The following is a 23,439-nucleotide window of genomic DNA, read 5'->3' as shown; positions in this document are numbered from 1 at the left end:
GTCCCACGTGCCTTGCCATGCCATCCAATATCCACTTGCCACGTCAAAGAATATCCACTGCGGATTTGTATAGGTTTTTTCTTTTGGTGTTGGTGTATTCAGAGAGGCCCATCCCATTCCAATTATTATTCCCCACTTCCCTAATCCAGTAAAATTTTAAAAATGAAGTAATATTAAAATATATTGCTCAAGCTTTTGCTTACCCAAATCCAACAAATGATGATCATCGTCTAGTTTAATTAATCGTCACAACAAGTTCATTTCTCAACTGATGCTTTTCTTTTATTCGCTTCAACTCTCTAAAGTAAACAAATTAAAACATAATTATGCACTTTAATGAACTTGGTTTTTTTAGGGTCAACCGACCATCTAAGCTTCTTTGATTTTTTATCCTACCAACTTGGTTCTATGCGAGTTACCCCAAAATCTTGATATTACTTAACCAGAATGTGGGATTGGAGGCATTACATAGAGATTTTTTATCTATTAGTAATCTGTGAACCACTCCATACTTTCTAGGCTCCTGCATAGCCTAAATATTTAATACTTAATATGATTTTATCGATTCTAGTATTCTGAGTATAGTTTTATTTGCATTGTTTAAATTTCCTTTGTTAATTAAACCGCACAATGATTCAATCGAATCGATTACAATTTTAGTAAAATGATTTAGTCTAATTGGTTCATTGAGTTTATTGGTTCAAAAAGTTTGATCCAATTAGTTTATTTGATCAATTCTCGATTTTAAAATATTTGAACTGAACCGATCAAAAGATCAAATTAATATTTTATATTTATATATACTAATATATATGATATTATATAGAGTTTATATTTGATGTATTGATAATGTAAAGCATAGAAACTATACACCGTCAAGCCACAAAAATGTGCTACCTTATTAATGAGATAAAATCAAAATTTATTAAAAACTTAAAACTAAATATTAAAAAATTTTAACATCTAATTAGTTAAAAAACTAAAAATATTTTTACTCTCCCTAAACTCTCTTTCTTGTTTCCCTCTAATCCTTCTCTCAAAAGTTTTTACAAATCTTTCACGCCTCCCTCTAAAATCTTTAGGGTCTTGCTTTTCTTCTTCTCGGTTTAAGGTTGGTTTTTTTCTTTTGTGTTTAAGGAGCAAAAAGGAAAAGTAACTTTGTCTCTAAACTCTAATTCACCATTCCCTCTAACCCTTCTCTTGTTCTCTTTTGTTTTTTTTTTTTGTTGAAATTGCTTCTCTTGTTCTCTTTTGTTTTTTTTTTTGAAATTGCTTCTCTTGTTCTCTTTTGTTTTTTTTTTTTTTAAATTGCTTCTCTTGTTCTCTTTAAACAATTGAATCCTTTAACCCTTCTTTTGTTGTCTTTAAACAATCGAAAATTATTCAAGTTAAAGTTTATTTTACATGTAATTGATTGAATTTTGCAAAATTGAGAGTCAAATTTTAAATTTAGAGTGTGAGATTTGAGATTGAGAGACTTAAGTCTATATTTTTGTTATCAATTCAATTAGCTCTTTTCATAAGATCATAATGAGGTACATGAGACATGCAAGATTTTCATTTTGATTAGTTCCTATAGTCATTTGAAATTCCGTATGCTTACTTGAGTGCTGGACATAAGTTAAGTTATGTATGTTATATTATATCTGCACTCAACCTATATCCAAATCTAGGAACAAGGAGAGATTATAATAGTGCAAAAGGGTAGAACTTATGAAAGAGAGTTTAGAGAGAAAGTAAAAACTTTTATTTATCTTTTTTCTTGAAATTGTATAATTTTATCAAATCTAGTCTTAGTGGAAGAATAAGAGGAGAAAAAGATGATAAAGTTGGAGAGAGATAAAAAGGAAAAAAAAAAAACAAGAAAAGAACAATTGTGAGGAAGATGAAGAGAATTTTTTTTTAAGAAAATTAGTAATATTTATTTTTAAGTCTCCATTAGATTTCAATTTTACTTCATTAATAAGATGTCACATTATGATAGCTTGACAATGTATAGAAAACTATAGAGATCTGCCAAATATAAATCTTACTGTTTTTAAAATAGACATTCCGCTCTAAAAAAAATATATTTTACTAGACACGTAAGTAGGGGCGGCCCAATAAGTTCAAAGGCTTAAAGCGAAATATTCAACGAGGCCTTCTTTTAATGAAATTAAAAAAATTATTAAATTTTTATTTTTTTAGCTTTTTAAAATTCAAAATTTTTATATTTTTTAAATGGTTAATACAAAATCAACAATCAAAATTTTTAATTCAAATAAATCAACTATCACATAAAATAAAGATAATATAATATAAATTAAAAATTAAAATAAAAAAGTTTGTAAATATTAGAATAATAGTACCTAACTATTGAATATTTATTGCAAACCGCAATGAGGTTCACGACTTTATGAAGATAATAAATAACGAATTTTTTGTGTGTTCTTTGGAGAAAAATTGAAGTTAAAGGAAGAAAGAAGAAAGTAAAAATGAGAAACGAAGAATTCAAAAGTAGATATTATACATTGAAAAAGAAATAATTGGTTTTATATATAGGAAAAAAAATAGTTGTTAGAAATCATTAAATATGTTGATTGGAAATATGAGAAATAAGTGAGAAAAAAATAGTTGTTGGAGATGATTAAATACATATGACCGTTAGTTGATTAAAAATAATATAATATTTTATAAATTAGAAAGTGATAAAAAATTAAGATTTACTAAACACATAATTAAGAAAGTAAAAAAACAAGTAATTTTATCAATTATTTTTATTTTTATATTTTTTAATTTGTATATATTTTTAATATAATAAATTATATTATAAAATTATAAAGCCTCTCCGAATTGGGGGCCTAAAGCCCTTGCTTGGGTGGCTTTACCCAAAAGCCGGCCCTGCATGTAAGTCTAGTCAGTAATCAACCATTAATGTTTCTGTAAGTTTGATGATGTGGTAATATTAAAAAATAATTTTACCCTTAATTAATTTTAAAAATTACTATTATATAATTTTATTATCAATTAAAAAAAACTCCCATTTGGGGAGCATCAGATCTCCCTTAAAGAAGCATCGGGCTCCCTTGAAGAGCCTGACTGGTGCTCCCTTGGGGAGCTCGATTTGAGGCTCCTTAAAGGAGCATTGGTGCTCTCCTCCCTTAGGAGCATTGGCCGGTGCTCCCCTTTCTAGGGGAGCTGCAGAGCATAGATTGGTGCTCCTTATTTTTTAATTTTTTAAAAATATAATAATAATTTTTAAATTAATAAAAGAGGGTATTTCGTCATTTCATAATCTCTATTAACGGTGTTTGCACTCTTGGAGTAGAGTGTCTATTTCGAAAATTAATGAATTTTTGTGTAATTTTGATGATAACTTAAAAAGGTGAGGATATTTTATCCTAAATCTTATAATATATATTATTTTTAAGTTTATATAAAATATATATTTTCATTACCAGGTTACTACCAGCTAAGTTAGTACCCTCATCTTATTCTTTCTTTCACTTTTCCATTTTTAACCACGCGTCCCACAACCCTTTGCTCTTTCTTTCTTCAAAACTTAATCCTAAACTCTCTAAGCAAGCTCCACCTTAACACATTTTTTATTTTGTTTACGCATTTTAGAGATGTCAAAAATTGGGATGGTTGATTCCATTTCCATAATTGACAACTGATTAGTGAAAGGTTAGAAATGCATTTTTCACATTTCAATTGAAGTAAATGTTAAATTTTATAACTTTTTACATAATTTCTCATTTTTGATCTTTTTTTACGTTGTTATTAAAAAAATTTATACTAATTATATTTTTTGTATTCTTTCAATTGTTATGTAATCTATGTGAGTGAATGTAAAGAGCGAAGTCACGGAGGAGATTCAAGTTGATGATATGAAATGGTTAATTGTTTTGTATTAGATGGTTTTATTTTGTGGATATTAATTTTATTATGTTGAATCTTAAATGTTAATTTGATGATTTATCTAAAACGATATAATTATATGAGTAAAAAAACAAATATTATATTATATATTTTATAATTATAGATGAAGTTTATAAATTTTAATATTATAGTTTGTAAAAAAATGATAAAATTTTAGTCCTTTGAATTCAAAATCGAGCTAATTCGATATTTGGTTGATTCAATCTTCTATATTTAATCGATTTTGATCAGTTTTTAAAAATATTTGATACATTTGATTTTTAGATATAATTAATCGAATTGACCGAACTAATCGAACTGTTCAATTGCTCACCTCTAACAAAAGGGTTGCTTAATTCTTTAATTTTGATCATACAATAGGTGGCATTTAAGAACAAACTACAGACTAGTTAGTGTTGGCAGGTTAGTTATACTAGCATTGCAATTGTGCAATATAATTGCATACCAAGTTAACTATGGCAGGAACTGAGTCTTGAATGGTTTTAATCAGATGATCCTCTCTTGTCTAGTTTAAACTATTTTCACTAAGAAATAGTATATTAAATCACGATTGTCAGAAGAACAAGTTGTATTGTCATTTTCTAGTACGATCTCTCCCTGTCTGTGCAAAGGAAGCACGCTGCAGTTTGGATTTGTTTCGATTTCCATTTGATAGATCAGAACGAGGGAAATGGATTTAGCCTAGGTACAGGGATACAGATTAAGGGATGAGCCCGTGGAAGGGTCAGTCCAGGTCCTTCCTTCATGTCAACAGTACCATCTGCTCCATTAACCTTCCAATCAAAGCATTGAATCATAGCAGCAAGACTTGTCTGAACAACTTGCAATGCTAGTGATGTTCCAGGGCATGATCTTCTTCCACTCCCAAATGGCAAAAGATGAAAATGCTGTCCCCTTACATCCAGTTGACTTTTTCCACTTTCCTCTATGCTGACAAACCTCTCTGGGCAAAATTCAAGTGGATTCTCCCAGTGATAAGGGTCCCGACCTATGGCCCACACATTAACGAAGAGTCGGGTCTTTGCCGGAATGTCATAACCTCCAACAGTACAGTGTTCACTTGACTCCCTCACAATCATGGGGCCAGTGGGGTGAAGCCTTAGTGTTTCCTTTACTATAGCTTGAAGGTAGGGGAGATTGGTGGTATCTGATTCTTCTACTATTCTGTTCCTTCCTACAACAATATCAATCTCTGCTCTTGCTTTCTCCATTATATTAGGATGATTGATAAGCTCAGCAAGCGCCCATTCTGTAGTAACAGCAGATGTGTCGGTTCCAGCTGCAAATATGTCCTATGGAATTCAGAAAGCATGCATCAGTAATGCTTGTGGAACTTTAGTTTGAAATCATTTTCATTCATTTATACTGACTCAGAATAAATTACTTTTACCCAACCATAATCCAAGTAAAAACTTAAGCATTTGGTGCGCAGCGTGTAAATCCTAGCCTAATTTCTGAGTCACATCTAATTTACCTTTTCCTGGGTATTCAAGCCTGAAAAAAGTCGATGCTGGTTCGAGGGAACACCTTTGCTATGCATTTCTGTTAATTTACCTGTTAAATGCTTTATAGACCTACATTTGACAAATTGAGCAATGAACAGTCTATAAAGAGCTCAAATGACATCTACCTAACAGTCAGTTTGGCTGCCGGCATAACTAACCTTGATGTCAATGTGAAAACATCGGCATTTTGAATGGTTAGCTTTCATAATTGAATACCAGGACTAATTTCTATGTACTTTTGTGTAGATTTAGCCCGTTAATTTTGCTCAAATGATTATTATATTCTATCTAAAGACTTTCAGGCTTCAAGTTAGAAACTGATTTATCTTTCAGGGAAGAAGTGAAGAAAACTAGACTACTAAAACAAGGTTTTTCAATACTAGAAAGTAGCTTTATGAGTAAGAAACAGAAAGGAGAATGTTCGAACACTTTACCAGGATGAATGCCTTTATGTTTTCTCTAGTCAATCTCATCTCTGAGCTTTCATCTTCTGATATATCAAGTAAAATATCAAGTAGATCTTTCACCGCATCACCTCCATCCTCCTTTCTCTTCCTCGCTTCTTCATGCTCCCTTATTATTTTGTCCATCATTGCATCAAACTTATCACGAACCTCCTTGAGCTTTTTATTCATCCCTTGCAAATCCAAATTCTTACAGAACCAGATAAAATCTGACAAATTAAACTGCCCTGAGAGCTCAGCTATTGCTTGAACCAACTTCCTCACTTCTTCGGCTTCATCTTCATCATTGGAACATGTTTGATTCATTGTCATTCTTGATACAATATTATTTGTTAGCCTTACAAGCTCTCCTCCAACATCCACCTTTTCACTTGCATTTACTTTTTTCATCAGGAACTGCAAAAACTGCCTTAGTTCTTCGCGTCTAACCGGAAGAAACTGGTCTAGCATTCGACCACTAAGTAGTTCAGACATGCAAATTTTCTTCATGAACTTCCAGTACGGTCCGTAGGGAGCAAAGGAGAAATCTGCTGAGCCATATGTAAGGTAGTCAACAGCAGCTGTTTTTGGACGGTTGGAGAAAGACGACTCGTGAGTTTTAAGGAACTCTTTTGCCATTTCTGGGGTGGAAGCCACAACACAAGGGACAGAGCCAAGCAGGACATGCATTAAGGGTCCATATTTGGTTGAAAGTTTGTGAAGAGCCTGGTGAGGTATTGGTGCAAGGAGGTGGAGGTGCCCAATGATAGGAAGGGCCATTGGGCTTGGTGGGAGACGTGAGGTGGTCCGGCTCTTGGTGAAGATTCTTCTGACCAAAATAAGGGACACTAGCCAAATGAGGAAAAGTATGATGTAGGGTTGGAAATCAGCCATCTTTGAACCTCTTGCTAAATCAATTAACAGTAAGACTTGAGGTTTTTTAGAGAGGTGTCTATATAAGCGCTTGGGATGTTAGACTTCCACTAATTGCTGAAAGCTTTTATCCGTCTTGTATATGAATTTTTCTGGGGATCACTTTGCCCGCTTCCATCTAGTATGATGCTTAGGATAGCCGTGACTGGGTCAGAGGCCGTCCGCCGTCAATGGCAAGGTCAAAAGTTGAGGATCAGCCTTGATCCTAATGACAGTTTTTCCATCTTATTATTATAGGTAACTTTTTTCTTGGTTTCTTTTAACGCGTTCGTAAGCTACCATTCAGTCTTCATTGTTAGATCGTGATATTAGATTCCATTCTTACATCATGTTTCAATTATTTTAAACTTCATTTGGTTGTTTCTGCAAGAAGCCGGCTGGGGCAAACCAGAGATGAGAAGCCTGAGCAGCCCCTCTGGTGCTGGTTCCAGCCTTTTGACACAAATGTCTAAACAGGACTGTCATGAAAAGCTAAACAGGAACTGACACAATTGGTAATAAACAATTCTTCAATCGCTTTTGCGTGACTGATTCTGAATTCCTTAAAGTAAGGTGTCTTTTCCTTCCAAAGACAATTCACTTTAATTTCTCTAAACTCCTTCTTATAATAATGTGTCATTGTTTACTTTTGTTCTTCTTCCAAGAGAGATTGCGAAATAAGAAAACAATTAAACTAGTCGTGTATCAATGCTGCTATTTTTAATATTTTAATTTATAAATAATTAAAATTTTAATATATTAATTTATAAATTATTTAATACTTTTACCGAAAGTCTTACACTATAAATTAAAATTTTATATTATATTTACAATAAAAAATATTTTTAATGAAAATAATTTGATTCAATTAAAATTCTTATATATTTATAAATTAAACGAATCTTATTAATATTAAAATATTTAAAATGTTAATTTAAAAATATAATGAGTAAATATAATTACTTTCGTCAAACAAAATTTGTTTGAATATGTATATACTTTTATATATATTAGAGATATAGATTAACAAGTGTCCTGTTTCCTCTGCCTTTTTTCTCTGTAAATTCCTAGGTCTGATGAAGTTTGTAATTCTTGTTGGAATTAACTTCTTCTATAACTTTCCTTCTTTTTCAAGGGAACTTGATTTAGCGTCTTAAAGCAACAAGTGAAAAAGCATAAATCTCAATGGGACAGGGCATGAATTTTCAATGTTTGAGAAAAGTTTTTCTCATTGTATTTTTCTTTTTCTTTCTTCATTAACCAAAAGGTCTCCAAAAACCGTGAAGAAACACACACACATGAAACTGATAAGATACACAAGTTTATTGATAATGGGTCATTTAGGAAACCCAAACTTCCAAGAAGCAAACAGAAACAAGCCTACCGGAATACTAAACACCAGAGAAAGCCACAACAGAGGCACAGGCCCTGCCAATTTGCCTAGTCATCAGAGATTATACAATTTATGAGAACAGAAAATATGGACAGAAGCTATAACTATTGAGAATCAACGCCTTACATCCATAATTCTACTAATAATGCAATTTATGCAGTAGACTTAGATGAAACAAGCATGCCTGAGGCTACGTCACCAATGGTTTCAGGGCCACGAGGTACTGAGTGCTTCATCCTTAGTAGTGGAAAAATAACTAGCATTTCAACAATGAGACAACAAACAACATCAGACATCAGAATACTCAAATTGATGGAAATGGAGAGGGCCTAGCCACAGGGTGACAAACCAATGGATGAGCTCTAACAAGAGTCAATCCAGCTTTTTCTTCCATATTAACAGTATCATTTACTCCATCAACCTTCCAATCAAAGCATTGTATTATTATCCCAAAGACTGTTGGGATAACTTGTAGTGCTAGTGAAGCTCTAGGGCAGCTTCTTCTTCCACTCCCAAATGGCAAAAGGCTGAAGTGCTGTCCCCTCACATCCAAGAACTGGTTCTTTCCTTGCCTCCATGGTTCACAAAGAAATCGCTCTGGTACAAACTCAAGGGGGCGTTCCCATTGCTTTGGATCCTTGCTAAGAGCCCACAAATTAACAAAGAGCCTAGTCCCTTCTGGAATCTGATAACCGCCAATGATACAATCTTCTTTTGACTCTCGCACAACTAAAGGACCCGCAGGGTGAAGTCTTAGAGTTTCCTTTACTATTGCTTGCAGATATGGGACATTTTCTATGTCAGATTCCTCCAATATTCTATTCTTTCTAACCACAGAGTCAGTCTCCTTCTATTCTTTCTCCATCACACTTGGATGGTTAATTAACTCTGCTAAACCCCACCCTATAGTAACGGCAGATGTATCTATTCCAGCCCCAAAAAAGTTCTACAAATTTCATATCTCACATGTCAGTCTTGTATCCTCCACTATTAATAGTAGATAATGCTAAATATGATTGCGTTAATTGTTCTTCTTATCTCTTATTTTTTAATTGTCTTCCCTTCATTGACTAACAAAATTCTGAACTGTTTTTTGTTTGTTCAGAAATTTGCCAGCCGAAAAGGTAAAAATTTAAGCATTTCAATTAGTTTGTTTCTTGTCTTATGGTTAATATTGAAACTATTTCATTATCAAACTACATTATGCATGTGTTAATTCTTGTTTATATATATATTGTGTCTTAGTATAAGTATGCTCATGTAAAAGTTTTTGCACATAGGCATAAAAGACTTATTACCATAACAAAGGCTTTTATGTTTTCTCTGGTCAATTTCATCTCAGCATTTTCATCCTCTGATATGTCGATCAAAATATCAAGCACATCTTTGATTTTGTTACCTCTAGCTCCATTCTTCTTTCTTGCCTCTTTGTGATCCAATATGATTTTCTCCATCAGAATGTCATATTTGTCCCGGACATCCTTAAGCCTTTTCCTATACCCTTGCAAGTCTAAATTCTTACAAAACCAAAGTGAATCTGACAAATTAAACTTTGAGCCAAGACTATTCATCTCTTTCACTAACGTCTGTACTTCGTTGGCTTCGTTTTCTTTATCTGAACACCTCTCGCTCAGCAACATTCTTGATATTATGTTATTTTTCATCCTCATCAGTTCTAGTCCAATGTCAACAACCTCTCCTGCCTCAGCTTTCTCTTGTATTATTTTTACAAATCGCTTCATCTCCTCACGTCTGACTAGAAGAAGCTAGTCTAATGTTCAAGTCCCCAGAAGTTCAGACATGCAAAGTTTCTTCATGAACTTCTAAAGGGGTCCATATGGTGCTGTCGCCATATTAGCAGTACTATATGTGAGGTAATCAAGATTGGCCTTTTTTGGCTAGTTTAGGATAAAAGTTTCATGATTTATGAATACTTCTTTTGCCAGTTCTTGAGAGGAAACAAGCACACAAGGTTTTGATCCAATGTAGAAGTAAATCAAAGTTTCTTAGTGGTTTGAGAGCTTGGTGAGGTATAGGGCCAAGGAGGTGCATGTGTCCAATAATTGGTAAAGCACGTGGGCCTGGTGGAAAATGAGCTCTGCCTTGTATTTTGCTGAGGATAGCTTGGAGAAAGATGATGGCTATTAGTCAGATAAGGAAGACAATGATGTAGTCTTGTGAATCAACCATGGTTGAATGCAAAGAAAATATTTGAGTTCCAAGAAATGGTTTCACGATGGTTATTATATAAGTGCCAAAAACAGTGTTCATCTATCAAAATAGTTTTGCAGCAGAAAGGTAAGGGGAGCACGAAGTTTATGAGACACATCAGTTTCATGACAAAACTATGTACTTACATGCTATTAAGTCAAGAAATTGCCATTTAAATAGTGCTTGGTGAATGATTTGAACTGTTCCACAGAAGCATGGAAGGATCCCCATGGAAAATATAGATCTTAAGATGTACCATACATGACATTTTCTGATATTTAGGATATGTTAACAAGTTTTATCAGTTACTCCTTTACGTACAGTGAATCAAAGTGGAGAATGGAAACCAGAAACAATATAAACCTTTTCTATCTCATCAATTACTCGATTATACAAGGTTTTCCGAACTCAGAATGAACTTGCAACATTTAATATTAGAAACCAGAAAAAGTTATGTATTGCTTCTTGTTGGAACCCTGCACTATCATATGCAAGAATTCTTTCATCTACTCTCAATCAAATTACAATTACATTAGATCTAAGCGATGAATGATGGGAAAATATAATATTATTGCTCTAAAAGGCAAACGTTCAAAAGGCGAATTCAGGAAATGTAATTCTTGGAAAAGTTAAGATGTAAGAATACAAGAGATTTTACATTATCACTTTGACCAAGACATTTATAATAAAAGATTTGGGGTGATGCTTGTATTTCTCCTACCACTTTTCTTGCCTTGTAATGGTCCCCATCTCGTGAGTTCTTCCTCTCAGCCTATCTTAATTATTGTACTTATATATCTTAAAATTTTAATCAAATCTGCAATGGAAAGTAGATCAAATGTAAACAAAGGTGTTGACATCGACTGATGCTTTCTTTTAACTTTTAAAAATTTTCTTGATGTAAATAGAGACGTGAAAGCTGCAATTAGAATTGACAAGATTTATTTTAATTCAGCAGTAGAACGTCTTCATTCAAATTCATAGGCTGCCACACTAGATTTAAAGTGCCTAATATTGCAAAAGGAAAAATCATTTGGATTCGTCATTTCCCTAAATTTTCAAAATCTAAGATTATATATATATATATAGTTTGGGCGATTATCTTTCTCTTAACTTTAAGATGATTGATTGAGTCAAGATCAAACTAGTAGTTTGGCTTGAGGTGTGTGTTGATGTAACACGACAAGGTCATAGCTTATGCCTCGAGATAGTTAAAAAGGCATGAACAAAATTACTCTACTAATGACTTAGAGATGGTTGCTATTGTGTTTGCGTTTAAGATTTGGGGACATTATTTATATGGAAAGACATGTGAAATATAAACAGATCATAAAAGTCTCGAGTATATATTCGAGCAGAAAGATCTCAACCTTAGGCAACGTTGATGGATGAAGTTGCTTAAGGACTATTTTTGTACTATTTTATATCACCCTGATAAGGTGAATGTAGTGACAGATGTTTGAGCCAAAAGTCCATGGGGAGTCTAGTCCACATATTAGTTGATAAGAGACCTTTAGTGAGGGGTATTCATGATCTTGAAGAGATGAGGTTGAACTTTGAGGTTAATGAGATTGATGTCTAACTAAAGCATTCCTGAGCTAAGACGATACTACTTGATCACATCAAGGAAGCCCAAGATAAGGATGAGTGGGTGACCAAGGCCTTAGAAGATTCCCAAGGGAGGAAGGGATAATATTTTGTTAGAGACTTCGATGGTCTACTCTGCTATGGGGTGAGAGTGTATGTGCAAAATACAGATAGTCTCAAGAGAGAAAGTAGAGATGAGGCATATTTATTTGCTTATGTTGTACATTCGGGAACCACCAAGATGTACCATGATTTGAGAGAGGTATATTGGTGGGAAAGCTTAAAAGAGAGATGTAGTTGAGTTTATGGCCAAATGCCTAGTGTGCTAATAGTTTAAAGCAGAGCATCAAAGACTTATAAGATTACTATAGCGTTTACATGTACTTGAGTGGAAGTGAGAGCATATCTCAATGGATTTCGTGACAAGTTTATCTTGTTCGAGTAAAGGATGTGATTCCATTTGGGTGATTATGGATAGATTGATTAAGTTTGCTTATTTTTTATCGGTAAGGACCATTTATGGAACGACACAGTACGCTAGATTGTATATTGATGAGATTGTGCGATTGCATAAAGTTCTTGTTACCATAGTTTCTGATAGAGGTATTCAGTTCACTCGCCAATTTTGGGGTAAATTTTAGGAGGTTTTGGGAACTAAGCTTAACTTAGACAAATGGACAGGTTAAAAGGATTATACAAACTTTGGAGGATATGTTACGGGCTTGTGTTGTTGATTTTGGAGTCACTTGGGATCGACATTTACCTTTGATGGAATTTGCTTACAATAACAGTTATCAAACAAGCATAAAAGATAACACTTTATGAGGCTTTATGTGGACAGAAGTGTAGATCACTTATTGCTTGGTTTAAGGTCGATGAACGAAAGCTCATTGGATCAAAAATGGTTCAAAAAGCCACTGACAAGATACAGATGATTCGAGATAGGATGTTGGTAGCTCAAAGTAAAAAAAAGTAATATGCCGACCATAAACGTAAAGAGTTAGAGTTCGAGCTTGGTGATCATGTGTTCTTGAAAGTTTTGTTGACTGAGGGATTATGAGATTTAGAAAGAATGATAAGTTGAGCTTGAGATATATTGGACCCTTTGAGATCCTAAAGAGAGTTGGCGCAATAATCTACAGATTGGTGTTAACCATAGACCTTTCGAGCATTCACCTAGTGTGTTCCATGTATCTGTACTCCGTAAAAACAACCTCGACCCATCTCATATGATCCAACATGAGGAGATTCATTTAGGTCTTTAATTTTAACACCATTAAATTTCATGATTAAATATGTTAACTTGACATTTGGATCAAGTTGACATGTTATTTCTTGCTGACGTGGCTTTAGTTATATATGACATGGTATGATCATGTTAACGTTGTGCTTGTTGACATGACAAAAATGTTGATGTGGTAGCTGTTGATGTGACAAAAATATTAATGGATAAAATCCCTAAATTTTAACCCAAAACACCCTAACCCTAAATTAACACAAATTAACAAAAAAATTAAAAGAGAAAGAATGCATTCATGTGTTTAAGAGAAAAAAATTAATCCTAACAGGGATGTGTGTGTGCATTTTTTTTTTTAAAGTTAGAACATGAATGAAGCAAATTAAAATCCTCTTAAGCAGTTTACACATAGAGATCCTGCCTTCGATGAACAACCTTGCATTAGAATTACCTCGTACTTGTGTTGCAGGTAGAAGGATACTTTCTATTTATATTTGGCTCACTGTGGTTAACATTTGAGAAACAATTAGTCCCAATTTCGACATGAGAAAGCATATGCTTATCTCCAAAAAAGAGTCTCAAAAAACACATATGCTATTTGCCTTATGTTATTCTTCTGTCCATCACCAAGGTAAAATAAAAAATAAAAAAGATCATCAGTGGCACAAGTTGAAATTTAGAGTTCAAAGGCTTTTGCACTCTTTTTCAATATGCTAGCTTGACTTAATCGTTATTGTCATCTTGGAGTCAATTTATCTTTAGTTGTCAATCTGTGTTAATTTAGGGTTAGAGTGTATTGGGTTACAATTTGGGGGTTTTGTCCATAAGCTTTTGCCATATTAGTATTTTGTCATATCAACAAATGCCACATTAGTATTTTCACCACGTCAACATGATCATATCATGTCATCACATATATAGTTAATGTCGCATTAACAAGAAATGTTACATCAACTTGATCAAAATACCATGTCAGCATACTTAATTGTAAAATTTAATGGTGTTAGAGTTAAGGACTAAAATTAATTGAAAAAATATAAAGATTCGGTTTGTACAAATTATTATATAGGGACTAAATTCACATTTTTAATAAAGCACGAGGACTAATTACATAATTTAAACTATATAAATCTAACCAATTGGATTACCCTTCATTTTGAGAAAAAGATGAACACGTCTTTGGAGCTAATTCTATGTTACATTCCCACATTAACAATAATGGATGCTGTTAGTTAAAAGGAAAACCAACTTTATCTGAAAAAATTAATTAAAAAAGTTGTGTCTCAACAGGGCGGAGCATGAATTTTACATGTTTGAGAACAGTTTTTATCATTGTATTTTTCTTTTCTTTCTTTATACCAAACAGGCCTCCAAAAACGGTGAAGAAATGTGCTTGCAGGGATACAACACATACACATGAAACTCATAAGATACACAAGTTTATTAATTATGGGTGATTTAGCAAACTGAAACTTCCAAGAAGAAACAGAAACAAGCCTACCTAAATTCTAAACACCACAGAAAGGTACAACAAAGGCACACGCCCTACCACTTTGCCTAGTCATAAGAGATTACACAAATTATGAGAACAGAAAATATGGACAGAAGCTACAACTATTGACAATCAGCACCTTACATCCATAATTCTACTGATATTGCAATTTATGCAACAGACTTGGATAAAACAAGTATGCTTGAGGCTCAGTCACCAATGGTTTCAGAGCCACGAGGTACTGAGTGCTTCATCCTTAGCGGTGGGAAAAAAAAACCAGCATTTCTACAATGAGACAACAAATCGCATCAGAATACTCAAATTGATGGAAATGGAGAGAGCCTAGCCATAGGGTAACAAACCAAGGGGTAGGCTCTAAGAAGAGTCATTCCAGCCTTTTCTTCCATATTAACAGTATCATTTTCTCCATCAACCTTCCAATCAAAGCATTGTATTATTATCCCAAGGACTGTTGGGACAACCTGTAGAGCTAGTGAAGCTCCAGGGCAGCTTCTTCTTCCACTCCCAAATGGCAACAGGCTGAAGTGTTGTCCCCTTACATCCAAAAATTGGTTTTTTCCTTGCCTCCATTCTTCACTAAGAAATCGCTCTGGTATGAACTCAAGGGGGTTTTCCCATTGCTTTGGATCTCTGCCAAGAGCCCACACATTGACAAAAAGCCTGGTTCCTTCTGGAATATCATAACCGTCAATGATACAATCTTCTGTTGACTCTCTTACAACTAATGGTCCCCCAGGGTGAAGCCTTAGAGTTTCCTTTACTATTGCTTGGAGATATGGGAGATATTCTACGTCAGATTCCTCCAGTATTCTGTTCTTTCCAACCACAGTGTCAATCTCTTTACGTGCTTTCTCCATCACCCTTGGATGATTAATTAACTCTGATACTCCCCACCCTATAGTAATGGAAGATGTATCTGTCCCAGCCCCAAAAAAGTTCTACAAATTTCATATCTGGCATGTCAGTCTTGTATCCTTTGCTATTAATAGTTGATAATGCTAAATATGACTGCGTTAATTATCCTTCGTATCTCTTATTTCTAATTTTCTTCCCTTCATTGACTAACAAAATTCTGAGCTATGTTTTGTTTGTTCATGAATCTACCAGTGGACAAGGTAAATTTAAGCATTTCCATATTTCACACTGTAATGATCTCAATTAGTTTGTTTTTTTGTCTTATGGTTAATATTGAAACTATTCATGATCAAACTAAATTATGCATGTGTGCGTTATATATGTTGTGTCTGTCTACGTGTATGCAGTATGCGTATGTAAGAGTTTATGCACATGTGCATCAAAGGCTCATTACCATAACAAAGGCTTTTATGTTTTCTCTGGTCAATTTCATCTCAGCATTTTCATCCTCTGATATGTCGATCAAAATATCAAGCACATCTTTGATTCTGTCACCTCCAGCTCCATTCTTGTTTCTTGCCTCTTTGTGCTCCAATATGATTTTCTCCATCAGAATGTCATATCTGTCCCGGACATCCTTAAGCCTTTTCCTGAAGCCCTGCAGGTCTAAATTCTTACAAAACCAAAATAAATCTGACAAATTAAACTTTGTGCCAAGATTATTCATCTCTTTCACTAACGTCTGCACTTCGTTGGCTTCATCTTCTTTATCTGAACACCTCTTGCTCAGCAACATTCTTGATATTATGTTATTTGTCAGCCTCATGAGTTCTACTCCAATGTCAACTACCTCCCCTGCCTCAGCTTTCTCTTTTATTATTTTTACAAATCGCTTCATCTCCTCACGTCTGACTGGAAGGAGCTGGTCTAATGTTCGAGTCCCCAGAAGTTCAGACATGCAAAGTTTCTTCATGAACTTCCAAAGGGGTCCATATGGTGCCATCGCCATATCAGATGTGCCGTACGTGAGGTAATCAAGATTGGCCATTTTTGGCCGGTTTAGGAAAGTAGTTTCATGATTTTTGAATACTTCTTTTGCCAGTTCTTGAGAGGAAACAAGCACACAAGGTTTTGATCCAATATAGAAATAAATCAAAGGTCCATAGCAGTTTGAGAGCTTGGTAAGAGCTTGGTGAGGTATAGGGCCAATGAGGTGCATGTGTCCAATAATTGGTAGAGCACGTGGGCTTGGTGGAAGATGAGCTTTGCCTCGTTTTTTGCTGAGGATAGCTCGGAGAAAGATGATGGTTATTAACCAGATAAGGAAGACAATGATGTAATCTTGTGAATCAACCATGGTTGAATGCAAAGAAAATATTTGAGTTGCAAGAAATGGTTTCACGGATGTTCTTATACAAGAGCCAAAAGCAGTGTTCTTCTATCAAAATAATTTTGTAGCAGGAAGGTAAGGGGACCACGAAATTTATGACACATCCAGGGCAGATCCTCCTTTACTAATGGACCCCGCAAGTTTGATTGTAAATAGAGATGTGAAAGCTGCCATTAGAGTTAGCGAGATTTGTTTTAACTCAGCTGTGGAACCTTCTCCTTCAGATTCATAGGCTGTCACACTAGAAATATAGTGACTAGTGTTGCGAAAGGCAGAAGCAATTGGATTCCTCATTTCCCTGAATTTCCAAAATCTGAGATTATTATATATAGTTTGGGTGATTATCTTTCTCCTAACCTGAAGATGACTGAGAGAGCCAAGATAAAAAACAAGTAGTTTTCAGCAGTGGTCCTCTTTTATATGGTCCTCTGAAGTTAAAGTATTAAGATCATCTGGTCCTGTATTTCATTTCATTTATTTAATTTGTCCTTTAAACCTGCCTATTTAGATTCGTACTGATTTTCATAATACGTAATGCAGAAACATGCATTTTTATATTGCAATCCCGTTCGTATTTTATGTGGTCCTTGCAGTGTAAAATAATTGAAGGGCTTAATATATACTTGGAACAAAGTTGTTCCCACGATAATTTATTTGCAACTTTCTGTCCTAATTGAGCTAACTCAAATTAGTTATTAATTAGAATTATATCTGACCTAAAGTCAATGTATTGATCCAATACGCTATCAATGAAAGAGGTTGTCACCTCATTAATGAATAAATTTTAAAATTTAAAAGCCTTTAAATGCAAATAAGTGTAAAACTCTGTTCGGTGATAAAAAAAAAATCTTATGCATAAAATATTTTATTAAAATATTTAATACATTTTAATATTTAAATAAATTATCAAAAATATTTTTATTTCAATGCTTATAATTTTAGTTCTGATTTCTGCGTTCTATAGTATTAAATGAAGGTGATGCCTGCTGTAAGACAAATGAAGCCTTAAATTCTCCGGTTGAGTGGTCATAATACACATTTGTATATTAACTACATTATTTATAATGGCAATACATTTTTCTTGGATTATGATGAGGCATACTGAATCGTATTGCAATTTTCTTTTAGAAAAAAATCGTACTATATGAAAGGGGGGCCAAAATTGATGTGTATATATTATTTCATGATGAGTCGTGTTACTTATATTTTGTTATATGATGGAAGTGGACTAATTTGGCGGTCATGATTCATATGATTCCCTTGGATGGAGGTCATTCTCTTCCTGCATCAGATATGGATAATTGGTGGGAAGGCCTACAGCAGTGGTCCTTGAGATATTTGAAAACTACATATGACAGAAGCTCTATCGTATGCAGAATTGTATTTTCTTCGATATTCATATCAGTCGTTTCATTTGTGTAGGTGCTTTTGCTGATTTTATTCCATTCTCACATCATTTTCCAGGATTTATTTACAAAAATATTTGATTCGTCAAAGTTATCCAAGGGTTTATAGTTTAATTTATTTTGTCTCGTCTTCCTTACACAGGTCATGTAATTGGCCTTTAGGTTGGTTTCTTATCTCCCTCAATGAAAAAGCTAAAGATTTGTCTTGCAGCGCGGACTGAATGACTTAGACATGGCTGAAGTATTAGAGGCCAGTTACTTCACTTCTTGCATTTTTTAATTAGAGGAAAGAGGATTTAAACTTATTTTTTAAATAAGAGATCATGCACCAATCAATGAGTCAAATACTCGGATGCATGCTGCATGTGAATATGTTGAATAAACATACAATGATAGAAATATTATTTTCACTTTGTTAATGCCATACCATAAAGAAAAATTGAATCACTTGAATAAGTTTCTCTCTCAAATTGAGGAGAAATGCAGATCCTGCATTTTCCTTGATCTTTGTTGATCTTCTTTCTTTCCTTTAGTTCTGCTGCTCCTCTTGCCATCTAAACATTCATAAACTTTTCATGTGACTAAACTTGACTAGCCTACTTAAAATTAGAATTACCTTTGCTTGCATGTTTGATACTTCGCCATTATTTGCATTGGCATCAGTCTCACCTAATTCTACTATAGAAACTGATATTGGGAAATATTGTACTGGAAGGGACATACAAGAGACATAGTTAGCTTCTTGATCCTTTCAGGGTAAAAATATAACACTGATAATACAGACTATAGTGCTGTTACATTTCCTAACAGTACCTGAACCACAAGAAATTATTGGATTCTCACAGGGGATAAAAAGATATATCCTTTAAGATGTTGCAGGGTGCAACGGAAGATGAAACCATGAGAGGTTGGAAAATCTCTTTTCTAATGGATGACAACCTTGGGAACACTGAATATACTGACAATTACAAATGGGTGGCTAGACACTTCATGTCCACATTTTTAGTTACAGTATTTTAAAATAGGTGAGCCACCAGAAACAGAATGAAGTACTCGTTGGAAAAGGAGAAACAAATCCTGCTTCTGTTGCAATAGAAAAAAAAAAAGAAGGTAAAAACACTCAAAAATAAATTCAATCATTTGGTATACAAAAATTCAGGTTTAAAGACTTGCCATTATACTCCAGCAGCAACATAAAACATAGCAGTCTGTATCCCTCAAAATTTAATTGATTGGTACTTTCACGTTTCAAGAAACAGGACTATGCTCATTCTCCCCTGTCAAACACAGTTGGCTGCCTAAGGATGTAAAAGAATTAACCGCTTCTGCTAGGAGAGAAGAAAGATTCATTTTCTCATTGAAAATTAAAAAAAAAAAAAGAGAGTATAATAAACAAGCTAAGCTTTAGCCCGATAAGAGATGATATTGCTTCACTGAAAGAAAGTAGTTACATATCAAACAAACTGATAGCATTTATCACCAAATGTAATCTTAATACAGATTGCAGATTTTGAGCACCTTATCCAGACCGTGTATATTGGATCATTGTAGCACACTTTACATTATTCTAGAATATAATAGTCTTCTCAAACTCTTGTGCAGTCAACTTAAATATTACCATCAACATAAAAACATCCAGATTGCAGAGGAATTAAGACTTTTGAGCATTGATACATGGACTTAGATTGATGGTGTACACATGTCCAGCAAATGTTTCTAACAGAAAAGCATATAATACATGACATAACCACATTTTGATTAATCAGATTGATGGTGAAGAAAGGATGAACAAAAGCTTTTCCGGAAAAGAATGAGAGAAATTTGAAATACTGAGAAAAACAGAGCAAAAGAAACAAAGAGAATTTGAGAAGAGAAATTATGATCCAAAAAGCATGGATCTCATTTTCATATTTGTATTTATACTTCAACAATAACAACATTTCCTAGATTTTAGTTTATAGAGACTAAATTGGATCTAGGAAGGAGCGGCACTCAAAGCAAGGAGTGGCTCAACAGTAAATTGAAGAAGAAACAGACACGGCCATTGGCCTTACAACAGACAATAAAAGAAATATCAAAACGGCACTCTAATGGTGCGTATAGAACCACCAAGTACAAAACAAAACTAAACGACACAACTAAGAGCGTTTTAGGCACACTCATTTAACAATAAAACGACTCAAGATATAAGCGTTGGACAACCAGCTTCTTAAGTCGAGAATATCAATGTTTTGCATCTGAGAGTCTTCTTCAACCTTCAAAGCTGGTGCTTCCCGCCAATGACTCCAGCAAATTTATTTCCCAGATTAAGTATTATTCTTCAACAGATGGAAATGGACTGAGACTGGCCACAGGGAAACAAAGCAAGTCATTAGCCCTAAGAAGAGTCATTCCATCCGTCTCTTCCATGTCAGCTCTACCATTTCCTCCATTCCCTAGCTTCCATTCAAAGCACTGTATCATACAACCAAGGACAGTTGAGACAATGCTTAGTGCTAGTGAAGCTCCAGGACAGCTTCTTCTTCCACTCCCAAATGGCAAAAGATTAAAATCCTGTCCCATAACATCCAACCACTGGCTCTTCCCTTGCCACTCTTCGCTGTTAAGAAACCTCTCTGGCCTGAACTCTAGGTGGTTTTTCCACTGCTTTGTGTTCCTTCCAAGTGACCATACATTAACATAGAGACGGGTATCTGCTGGGATTTCATAACCAGCAATAACACAGGCTTTAGTTGACTCTCTTACAATGAATGGGCCACTTGGATGAAGCCTAAGTGTTTCTTTTACTACTGCTTGGAGGTAAGGCAGGTTGGCAACATCTGATTCCTCTAATATTCTCTTCTTTCCAACCACAGAATCAATCTCTTGTCTTGCTTTCTCCATAACATTTGGGTTGTTGATTAGCTCTGCCAGTCCCCATCCCATAGTTGTGGAAGATGTGTCTGTGCCAGCCCCAAATAAATTCTGTGCAGTTCAAACCATACAAATTAATTTGTATACTCTCCAGTTTTTTCATTTCAAAACTATTAATTTTGAAATTAGAAGGAATTATGTTATTTGATCTTGATATAAATAAAATTATCTGAAATAATTACAATAAAATCTGCATAGCTATGTGCTTGAGTTTGCGTCAAGTATTCATTACCAAAATGAAGGCCTTTATGTTTTCCCTGGTCAATCTGACCTCTGCGCTCTCGTCTTCATAAATATCAAGCAAAATATCAAGTAAGTCTTTCACTGTATCACTTTCGTTCCCCATTTCTTTCCTCTTCCTCCTCTCTTCTTCATGCTCTTTTATGATCCTCTCCATCATAGTATCATAACGGTCGCGAACTTCTACTAGTCTTTTCCTGAAACCCTGCAAGTCCAAGTTCTTACAAAACCAAATAACATCTGCCAAATTGAACTTTGTGCCTAGCCCGTTCATCTCTCTCATCATCTTCCTTATTTCGTCAGCTTTGTTCTCATCACCAGAACATCGATAGCTGACCATCATTCTGGATATTGTGTTATTTGTCAAGGTCATAAGTTCCGCTACAACATCAATAGGCTCTCCTTTTTCAGCTTTCTTTTTGGTCATTTTCAGGAAGGACCTTATCTCTTCACGCCTAATTGGAAGGAGCTTCTCCAGTGTCCGGGGCCCCAGAAGTTCGGACATGCAAAGCTTCTTCATCAACTTCCAACGTGGTCCATAAGGTGCCGTGGAAAAATCGGATGTGCCGTAGGTAAGGTAATCGAAGTTGGCCATTTTAGGGCGGTCTAAGTAAGAAGCTTCATTAGTTTTCAGGAATTCTTCTGCTATGTCCGGGGTGGAAACAAGGACGCAATGTTTTGAGCCAAGGTAGAAGGATACTATTGGTCCATAGCGGGTGGAGATCTTGTGAAGACCTTGGTGAGGTATAGGGCGAAGAAGGTGGAGATGTCCAATGATTGGTAGGGCTGGAGGGCTCGGTGGTCGTCGACCCTTTGCACGGGTCTTTGCAAAGATGGCTAAGAACAAAACGATGGTTGCTAGGCATACAGTGACAAGTATAGCATGATCTCCTAAATCAGACATAGTCGAACTTTCTGAAAGATGACTGACTAATGGTAAGAGCTATGACAGGGTGACAAAAAGAAGGGATGATATAAATAAGGATCATGGTATTTTCTACTAAGCGTAGAACAATTTGCTTTCTGGTGAGGGAATTCGAAATTCATTTGACTCCACACGTTTGGACTATGTGAACTAATGTTGATGTTTACTTTATGTATATGTAGTACTTATTCAGTTTTTTTCTAAACTAGCGCATGCATAACCTACACCACTAAAGTAACCATGCGATAAAATAATAGAAAGTCTAATATTGACTTGTTTATGGAGCCTTTTCCATGGTCACCAGAACCTGAACCTTAGGACTTGTCTAAATATTTCCTCAAACACCCAAACCTCTTGTAGATTAAAACAAGGAAAGTATTTTTTATAATCAAATTTTAATTAAAGCATATTATTTTTTTATTATAATAAATAGCAATATCTGATGGGCCAAACTCGGGCTCAGACTGATCAAAACGAGCTAAGTTTGCGGGCTTAGGCTGATTGCCTGGCTCATGATCAGATCTACTTGTTCATATCGGCGAGTTTCAATGTAATTTTTTAATCTCTTCTTGCACTTAATTTCCCACCTTATCTACTCACAGACACCACTATTCTACATTTAAATAGGTATTTCATGGCTACTTACTACATGTTAGATTATGATCTTTTCCTCCAACAGAGATGAAATTTAAAGCTGTCACAAGTAAATAACAATATGTGGTTTTTTTTTAAATTCCATATTTGTATATAGAATGCAATTAATAAAGTATTAGGGTCAGTCAGACTACTAAATACAGTTGCTATGGCAAATTTCAAGGCCTAGATGGTTTTTTATATCACTATTTCATACAGTTTCAAAAGCATATATAGATCATTTCTTTATTTGTTTCAATATTCGATATTATATATTGATCATGGATATGCTTGTGTCATTACTCAAATCTAAAGGTTCGAGCCCCTTCGGCTTATGTATAGCCAAATTACATTT

At 34.5% G+C, this 23,439-nt stretch overlaps 3 protein-coding genes and 1 pseudogene across 3 annotated transcripts; all 4 read right to left on the bottom strand.

Annotated features, from left to right (window-relative positions):
- LOC18599062 (cytochrome P450 93A3) lies at positions 4,578 to 6,763 on the bottom strand. The gene is made up of 2 exons (XM_007028870.2): positions 5,861 to 6,763; positions 4,578 to 5,213 (listed from the first exon to the last, which is right to left on the bottom strand). Exons 1-2 carry the CDS (start codon positions 6,761 to 6,763, stop codon positions 4,578 to 4,580), a joined length of 1,539 nt encoding a protein of 512 aa, XP_007028932.2.
- On the bottom strand, positions 8,479 to 10,379 carry LOC18599061 (annotated as a pseudogene).
- LOC18599060 (3,9-dihydroxypterocarpan 6A-monooxygenase) lies at positions 14,621 to 16,978 on the bottom strand. Its single transcript, XM_018121118.1, has 2 exons — positions 16,032 to 16,978; positions 14,621 to 15,660 (listed from the first exon to the last, which is right to left on the bottom strand). The coding sequence occupies exons 1-2, from the start codon at positions 16,932 to 16,934 to the stop codon at positions 15,019 to 15,021; spliced, it is 1,545 nt and encodes a 514-aa protein (XP_017976607.1). The 5' UTR covers positions 16,935 to 16,978; the 3' UTR covers positions 14,621 to 15,018.
- LOC18599058 (3,9-dihydroxypterocarpan 6A-monooxygenase) lies at positions 20,687 to 22,430 on the bottom strand. The gene is made up of 2 exons (XM_007028866.2): positions 21,519 to 22,430; positions 20,687 to 21,337 (listed from the first exon to the last, which is right to left on the bottom strand). The coding sequence occupies exons 1-2, from the start codon at positions 22,428 to 22,430 to the stop codon at positions 20,687 to 20,689; spliced, it is 1,563 nt and encodes a 520-aa protein (XP_007028928.2).

Source organism: Theobroma cacao, chromosome 5 (assembly GCF_000208745.1).
Source record: "Theobroma cacao cultivar B97-61/B2 chromosome 5, Criollo_cocoa_genome_V2, whole genome shotgun sequence".
Lineage (NCBI taxonomy): Eukaryota > Viridiplantae > Streptophyta > Magnoliopsida > Malvales > Malvaceae > Theobroma > Theobroma cacao.
Note: the sequence above shows the minus strand (reverse complement) of the source record. Positions and strands in the feature narration are given on the sequence as shown.

Excerpts from the sequence above, each read along its gene's own strand:
- LOC18599058 (XM_007028866.2), bottom strand. The coding sequence starts at position 22,430 with ATGTCTGATTTAGGAGATCATGCTATACTTGTCACTGTATGCCTAGCA. Across the intron at positions 21,338-21,518 it reads ACATAAAGGCCTTCATTTTG|AATTTATTTGGGGCTGGCAC; the intron begins GTAATGAATACT and ends TGAACTGCACAG.
- LOC18599060 (XM_018121118.1), bottom strand. The coding sequence starts at position 16,934 with ATGGTTGATTCACAAGATTACATCATTGTCTTCCTTATCTGGTTAATA. Across the intron at positions 15,661-16,031 it reads ACATAAAAGCCTTTGTTATG|AACTTTTTTGGGGCTGGGAC; the intron begins GTAATGAGCCTT and ends TGAAATTTGTAG.
- LOC18599062 (XM_007028870.2), bottom strand. The coding sequence starts at position 6,763 with ATGGCTGATTTCCAACCCTACATCATACTTTTCCTCATTTGGCTAGTG. Across the intron at positions 5,214-5,860 it reads ACATAAAGGCATTCATCCTG|GACATATTTGCAGCTGGAAC; the intron begins GTAAAGTGTTCG and ends TGAATTCCATAG.